At 45.3% G+C, this 8,817-nt stretch overlaps 1 protein-coding gene across 1 annotated transcript; it reads right to left on the minus strand.

Moving 5' to 3' along the window:
* Positions 1-5,599: 5,599 nt before the first annotated feature.
* Positions 5,600-7,611, minus strand: LOC310779554 (uncharacterized protein; the record flags this gene model as incomplete). The annotated part of the gene is made up of 3 exons (XM_083640078.1): positions 5,600-5,833; positions 6,838-6,933; positions 7,120-7,611. 3 exons carry the CDS (start codon positions 7,609-7,611, stop codon positions 5,663-5,665), a joined length of 759 nt encoding a protein of 252 aa, XP_083496204.1. The 3' UTR covers positions 5,600-5,662.
* Between the last annotated feature and the right edge of the window lie 1,206 nt (positions 7,612-8,817).

Raw genomic sequence — 8,817 nt, forward strand, 5'->3', positions numbered from 1 at the left:
GCTGGAGTTGGAATGCCACCCCAGCTCTATGGAAACATAGTTGGAATTGATTTGAATTCTATGAAATTCCACTTCAGAGTTTGCCGTGACTTGCTAAATATTATGAATCAAAGACACTATAAGCCAGCACCATAGCTCCTGTAGCACATTGCTAGCTTGCCTGGGAAGCTAAGCAAGGAGGTTTGGCTCCCTTGGATGGGATACCGCCTGGTGCTAGAAGTGCTGTTGGAGGACCAGTAGGAGGTGCTCTTCCCTCCGGTCTCATAAATAAGATCCCCAATGCCCAAGGGCAGAGACAGGGACTCTGTCCTGTGAGCGAGCACCGTCCTTCGGATGAGACGTTAAACCCCCTTGCCCCTGCCTCATTACCAGCACTGAGGTGCCCTTGAGCGAGGCCCTTAACGCTCCTGAAAAAGAGAGCATTGCTCTCAGTGACACAGACAAAGAAAACCAGGTCCTGCCTCTCTGTGGTCAATAAAGATCCCATCGCAAGAGTAGGGGTGTAACCCCGGTGCCCTAGAGGGTGTAACCCCGGTGCCCTAGAGGGTGTAACCCCGGTGCCCTAGAGGGTGTAACCCCGGTGCCCTAGAGGGTGTAACCCCGGTGCCCTAGAGGGTGTGACCCCGGTGCCCTGGCCAAATTCACACAAAGGCCTTCCTTCCATCATGGCCACCTAATCATCCCTCGTTATAGAGAGGCAAAGTGAACGTCACTTCCTGCTTCAGCACTGTACCAGAGATTTTCATCCGCCATTTATTTTGCCATAGACATTTCGTAAAATGCTTATAAACATAGTTTTCCTTGTTCAAACCAAACGGTTCAGCTTACGCTATAATCGGGAGAGACCATAGAACATTGCACTTGGACCAAAACTAAAAAACAACAACATTGACAAAATATTTTCTTTAAATACGTACTTGTTTACGTCTTGGTCCGAGTGAAATGTTATGCGGTCTCTCCTGTTTCTAAATATATCTGAACCGTTTGGTTTGAACAAGTAAAACTATGTTTATAAGCATTTTACGAAAATGTCTATGGGAGAATAAATGGCGGATGAAGATCTCTGGTACAGTGCTGAAGCAGGAAGTGACGTTCACTTTGCCTCTCTATCTAATTTGCTCTTTCAATCCACAACTCTCCACCATGATATCTGATGTGTGCGTTCTGGCAAAAACTGGCTGCCGTGCATCACCCAGGTGGGTGTTACACATCACCCAGGTGGGTGCTACACATCACCCAGGTGGGTGCTACGCATCACCCAGGTGGGTGCTACACATCACCCAGGTGGGTGCTACACATCACCCAGGTGGGTGCTACACATCAGTGGTGGACGAGTAGAGTCCCTCCCCCCTGCCCCCCCGATATGTGAAGTGCTTTGAGTACTTCAGCGCTATATGTAAAGGTAATCAATTATAATAATAATAAACAAATAAATGTATTGAACCCGACCCCCTCCAACCCTGTTAGTAATCGTATGCGTTGTGAAGAAATCATAATAGATCGTAGGATTTATATGTGCAATACTATTGTGGTTATAGAAGCTGTATTCATTGCTTTTTTTCTTCTTCTTTTTTTTGTAAAATAACAGGTAGGCAACAAAACCTGCACATTTAGCCACAGTAAAGAAACAGCGTCTGGTAGGGAAGTGGTGGCTGTGTTGTGGAAAAAATATATTTAGAAGAATTATAATCCTTTGAAGAGAAACGGCAAAAAGAGAAAAAACGCATGCTCCTAGTGTTTGCCAAAGCGCTCCTGCTCTACCTCCTCACTGTCTGCAGTATACTCTGTGTGTGTGTCTGTGTGTGTGTGTGATCTCGCTCCACACCTGCCCCCATGCCCTGTGCTGTGTTTGGTTCCTGTCTGGGCCGTATGGCCTGTCCTTTCCTGGCTGACTGGTTGCTGTGGAGACTCGCCCAGTGTCATGGAATTTTTCCATATATCATACTAGATCCTTTCACATATCATGTGGCATTATGCTTTCATAATCATGCAGCATCAAATGTATGTTTAAAGTCCTTAAGTTTGACCGATGATTCACCTTTGTGACCATGTTGCCCCCCCCATGTTTGATTGACATCTGTTAAGCAGAGATGATTGAGACACCACACTGTCTCAATCATCTCTGCTTAACAGATGTCAATCAAACCGGGGCAACGTGGACTTTAAACATACATTTAATGCTGCATGATTATGAAAGCATATAAGAACATAACCTAATGCCACATGATATGTGAAAGGATATATATATATATATGATATATGGAAAAATTCCAAGACTTCCATCACACACCCAGCACCATAAGAGTTTTCCCACCTTTATTTTTTTCTCCAAACACTGCGGTCTTGAATCAGTGCCAATGTAATAATATGGGAGAGGGAGAGAGAGAGAGAGAGAGGGAGAGAGAGAGAGAGAGAATACGGGTTAAGGTTACAATAAACAAAACGACAAAGGGGAGGGAGAGAAAGAAAAATGGGAAGGTTACTAAAGATTAAAATGACCTCATTGGCTGTAAGTGAACGTTAAGTAAACACATTACTTTCTCTAATTCCTATACTGTTAGTCTTGCTTAAATAGGCCTTAATGTGAACTTTTCATCTGAACTTTGCTCTGGCCTGCCTGGTTGCTGTGCATCGAGGCGACTGAAAAGAAGCTATGCTAAACTTTGCAGATAATATTGCCAGTTGCTCATGTGTTCACATCAGATAACATGGGTGTGTCCTCCTGAGACCTGCTTCCCACTGGCTGCTCTCACATTCAGACCGCAGCTCTCCAACTGCACTGTTCCACTCCTTTAAAAGACACTACATATGCCTCTCAGTGCTTATTTCTCAATATGAATACAATGTGTGTGTATCTGTGTATCGCCATTTCAATGCACATACAGTATGTGTGTTAACATGATATTCTGCCCATGCGTGGCGTCACGTGACCACTAGCAAGGAAACAGGATCTAGCCAAAGCCTACTTCACGGGATTATTGGGAGAGTTAAAGATACTAATTTACAGCTGCACTATTTTGTCAATCAGACCGTTGTTAATGAGTCCTGGCATCCATTTTCTATGTTCCTGTCAAAGTTGTTTGTACCATTTTTCTGTAACTATGTTATTAGAATTTTGAAGATCATTTTGTACACATATAAACATTATATAATAAAAAAATATATATCTGTACTTCAAAAATAAATCAAAACACCATCTATGTTGGTTTAGTGTGTGTTCCTCTAGTTCAGGAAGTGAGTGCTGGTTGGGGGGGGGTTGGGTGTCTAATTGAGATTCATCTGGTTTCAATTGGAAAAACTGATCCCAGCTTCAGGGGGATCTCCACTCTCATTCTCTGACCCACTGGCCAAACACTGGTCCCAGTTCCGTTACTCTGCAGCCCTTTCCCTTCTCCCCTACACCATGGTTTCACCCCTATAGCAGGGCAGTGGGTATCTTTTCAGTATCTGCACCTCTACGGTATCTACTTTGGTGCAGTAGCAGCCTTGTAGCTGCTTTCCAATCAGTCTTATTGATCTGCAGTGATGGTGAGAGGAGGCTGGAAAATATAAGGGAACAAGGCCCTCCAGCAGCAGCAGCAGCATATTAGATCACTGCCTTAGGATAATTTTGGTGGGGTCGTAGCACACAGCCTCTATACACACAATTTATCTGTTCATATACAGTACACGTACATCAAACATTCAGTAATGCACACAGATCTATACACCAAAACATACAGACCACCAATATTGCCTACTACAACAAAACATTGCACAGATGACCTACATCAAGATATTGCACCCCCCCCCAAAGACCATACTGTAATGTTAGATATTGCATAGATGCCCTAACTACACCTGAGCTCTCTAGCCTACTAGAGAACCTACTGCTCCCCCTCCTGGGAGTCTGTGGGAAATACAACTGTAAGTTGTTCAGGGGGCTTGTGTGCGCTTGTCTATTCTCCTCCCTGCTGCTGGGCAATAATAACCCATGATTTTATTTGTCATCCTGTAAAAGTATGGTTGTTTTTCTGCAGTGATCATCAAATTCAGTATTTTATCAGTCATGAGTAGAAGCAATTCATCTTCTACCTAAGTTTGGAAACAAATGGAAGAATATTCTGAAGGTGTAATTTGGTGTATGATATGGGTTTGAGAAAAGTTTGCTAAGAAGCTCAAACTGCTGCTGGCTAACCACTGCTGACAAGACACCCACAACTGCAGAAGCATTTCCTCTGCATGAGCGGTTTTGATGGGAGCCTTTCACTGTGGTGAAAGATGATAGAAATAGTGTGACTATGATGAGGCTCTGCAGACTCAAAAAGTGCACAGCAGAATAATCTGCCATTGTAGTTAGTGAAGCACGCTTCAATTGCTCATATTCACATCAGACAACTCAACATTATGGCAGGATTACTCTCTCCCCAGACCCAAATATTATGTTGAATCGCTGCGCTCCGCATACTACATAAGTGAGTCTGTGCCACTTCACAGCCACTGCTGGCTTTTGAAGGCAGGTTGAAATTGAATGAGTGACAGGTCGTAGCACCGATGAGAGAGCGGTTCGAAAAATGGGCCGCGCCTTCTCTGATCGCAAAGTCGTTACTGATTGGGGAGGACTGAATCCACCACTGGCCAAGTGAACAGTTCCCTCCCATAACCCCCTGAGGGAAAGTGTCCCAGACCCAGAGAGAGCTCTGCAGCATGCAGTAATTAGTGTATCAGCGTAAGAACTCTCATGGGTCTGGCGTTGAGACTATATCAGGATCAACAATTTATTCAGCACAACAATCATTACTAACAATATATACAAATTCATCAAGATAGAAAACTATTTGTAAAAAACAAAACAAATCGATAATACAGTGGATGACACAATATATATATATATATAAAAAACAAGTCAGTAGGGCTGTGACGATAACCGCATCAGTCAGTAAGTCTTTTGGGTGAATTCCTGCATTTTTACATATTTTCTTCTTTCATTCATCTTAATTTTTCCATTTTTGTACCCTCTGTACAGTAGTGATGTCCCATAGAGACACTGCGGAGCACGTCATCATTCAGAAACCATGCCCAAACCCCCCCCCCCCCCCCCCTCCCCCCCCCCAGTCCTGGCGTTCTCCTATGTCGCGTCCATGGTCGCATGTTGCACACAAAGATCATGTATACAGAAGTTGAACACTCCAACTTACTTCAGTGACAGCTATATCCACATTTTTCTTCTCGCCAATCCTCATTGGCTTCCTTGTTTTGCTCGGGAGTACAAACAAACTTTAATTGGCGACTTGTTGTCTGTGCAGCCCACCACACAACAGCTTTTAGCTATGTTTAATTCAAGGAAAATGACGCTGGTGTGTGGAAGTGAACAGAGAGCTTTCCCCCGTGATGGGCGTGGCCTATTTCATGCAGTGTCTCTATGCCCCGTTTTCTTTTTTCGAGCGGTGGGTTTGTGATAGGAAGATCGCTGGTTTGAGTCCTCGAGTGGGCTGAGAGTGAATGGGAAATGCTCTTCCCTTCCCACACCTACCATCAAGCTGCCCTTGAGCAAGGCATCTAGCCCTCAGTTTCTCCAGCTGAGCTGCTCAGCAGCCGACAGCCGCAGACTGGGATGGTCTATACGCTCGCTCGCTCAGTCCAACCTCCCCTGGATAAATAGAGGAGAATCAGAACAGTCGTGTCAAACTCGTCTCTCGGAGCTGATCTGAGGGCGCTCCCTCTCCTCGCGAGTCATCCGCAGCAGGTAGCGGCTCGCTGACTGGAGGTTCCACTGGTATTTGGAGAGGATGCGCAGGCAGTCGTCTCTGGAGCACAGTACAGAGCAGTACACAGAGCAGTACAGCTGCTCCAGCTGAGGAGAAGAGAGGGGACAAGGACAGGTGGATGAGGCTCTCTGTGTGCTACTGTGAATGCTGTGAATGCTGTGTGTTTAGTTTTATGGTTAACGCTGATTTACAGAGATAAAAACTAAAAGTGAGACAAAGAATCTCCAAGAGGCTTATGAAAATAACTTGCTCAAAAAGAAAAAAGAGAATAACATTGAGCAACAGAAGCCACATGACTTAAAAACTGTCAAGTTAAAGTAGAAACAGCTCCCTCTTGCTGCTGATGTGCAAAATTGCCTAGTGCAGCTTTAACTTCACACATAAGAATAAAGCATATAAAGCCATTTGATCACTTGCACTTGATACTCTGCTCTTCTTACCAAGGGCAACCTCCAGGCTGAAAAATGAAGCCAATGTGGAAGTGCCTTAAACCTGCATTCTTTCTAATGGTCAGCAGGGGGCGATTCCACTGCCTGCAAAAATAAATCTGATTGAAGTCCATAGGAAAATATTAATAAATGTATGACCTCAGTAAACACTTTCCTAATGAGTTTATGGTCTCAATCGCTAGTTTCAAGTCTTCTTCAATACAGCATGATGTTCATTCTGTAAATTATGGTCCCATCCATCCATCTTCAACCACTTATCCGGGGTCGGGTCGTGGAGGTAGCAGTTCCATTTAGAGTTAAATAGATGATAAAGCAGACTATGTTTTGGGGCGTGATTGACAGGTCGCCTGTCCAGTGATCGTGCTGCTCGTCGATCATGGACCAATAGCTCCTCTGTGAGAAACCCCTGGTCTCATGCTAGCTGCTTCTGGCTCCAAATGAACCAAGATGGCGACTGTCAAAATGTCAAATTCCAGGCTTCAAAACGGAAGTCCACAAACCAATGGGTGACATCATGGTGGCTACCTCCATATTTTTACACAGTCTTTGCTTCTTACACACCCTGTATGACATGAACGAGGCACCAAAAGGAACAGGTAGACGTGGTGTTTTCTTCTTCTTTTGTATTCACAATGAGTTACCTTCAGTTGTTGTTCAGCTCGCACTGGGTTCCACTCATTACGGCGAAGTGCGCTATGAGCTTCCTCAATGGTCACTCCATGTACCGCCTCCATAACCTGAACGGGACAGAGCAGAGCAGGGAGGCTCCTGTTTCACTCCAGGAAACCAAAATGAACACGAAAAAGCTTTTTTTCTTTTTTCTTTACAATTTATTAATTAATTCTTCCCCTCAGACACAGAGCAATTCACAGGAGAAAACAGAATTAAACGAAAAAGCATCTGAAAGAGTGAAGAGCCCATACCTGTGCCACCACAGCGTCCCTGGTGTTCTGCACCTGAGGCGGGTACCGCTCCCTCTCTCGCTCGCGGACTCTCTCCCTCTCTCTGTCCCTCTCTTTACCGTCCGTGTGGTCGTCCAGCTGTGGGGTGGAGCGTGCCATGTGGCCCATTTTAGCCAGGTTGGTGCCCCCGACGCCCTGCTGGGGCTGGGGCTGGAGCTGGGGCTGGGGCGGGGGTAGCGCCTGCGGAAGCCAGGAGGTGCCCGGGACCGGGTGCACCGTGGGCCTCCGGTCCCGTATCATCATCATCATCTGAGGCTTGAGGCGTTTGAGGTTGGGGGGCAGAGGGCGGGGGATGCTGGCCTCGCTGAACCTGCGGGGGTCCTGCTGCATCACCACGCTGCGGGCCACCATGGCCCCGGGGACGGGCCGCCCCTGCTGGTCCACTCTGACCCCCACCACCGTCTGAGCCCGGCCCTTCGCTCCACTCAGCACCGACTCCAGGCTCTTAGACATGCCTGAACACAGAGGGAGACGGGTGGCTCCATCATTACAAACACATGTTAAGTGGTCAGACTTTGCTCAAACCCACCACGGAACTTTATTTTAAATTCTCTTCAAGATTTCCAAAGACACCAAATGTCTGGCTGAATTACAGGGAAACGTGGATCAAATTAAACAAGACATCTAGATCTTCTCCATTTGGCGTAATGGTGCAGCCAAAAGAATTGCCTGAGCTTGACCAGCCTGTGCCTCCCTTAGTAACTGAGTGAGTTATGAATATAATGAAAGTTTGTAGAGATACAAAACTCAAGCAAGTCTGACAACAGAATAAAGTGCAGCAAGCAGCAAAGTTAAGCTGTGTGGAGTTTGCATGTTTCTCCCCGTGCCCCAGGGGGTTTCCTTCATATAGGAACCCCTCACCAAAACATGCAATATCGTGGCCGCTGAAGTGGTGCCTCCTCTGGCCGTTCGGGGCGCCTGTTCGGAGGGAGGGGAACTCGTTGGAATAGCGTGATCCTCCCACGTGCTATGTCCTACCGGTGAAGCTTCACCTGTCAGGTGAAAAGAAGCGGCTGGCGGCATGGAGCCAGTTTCGGCTCTCCCCAGATCGGCAGAGGGTGGAGCAGCAACCAGGATAAATAATTTAAATTAGCACTAACGGGGGATAAAAACAATTGGGGGAAAAATATATATATATTTAAAAAAAAAGGTTAAGCAAGCACACGTATGAGAAACTCTCTTTTCTTTAACTCACTATTGCCCATAGTAGACTCAAAGCCACAACTTTTAATATTAAGTAAGAACAGTTAGAACATTATTTTAAATGTGTAAAAAAAATGATTCACAATACATTTAGATTTGTGTCCATTTTACGAAAAACAATGGGGCCTTAGAAACGGGGCTATAAAAAACGGCATTTTGGGTTTGAATATTTCACTCTATATAAGTGTGCTATAGCTTCAATGGAGAGTTGGAGCGAGGAGACAGAGTTTGTATCCGACGGTGTTGAAGATACAAACTAAATGCTAAATTTCAAAGCTTCAAACTTTGTTCATACTGTCAGTATGAACAAAGTTTGAAGCTTTGAAATTTCAGGGGAAATTCAGGGTGCAGGGGTTAATAGCATCAGGTGTAACATTGATGCTCAACACCACTTCAGACACTATGCACTATCATTTTATAGTTTTCATATTTATTTTCATTACCTTTTCTGTATTC

The sequence above is a fragment of the Poromitra crassiceps genome, assembly GCF_964638095.1.
Source record: "Poromitra crassiceps genome assembly, chromosome: 7".
NCBI lineage: Eukaryota > Metazoa > Chordata > Actinopteri > Beryciformes > Melamphaidae > Poromitra > Poromitra crassiceps.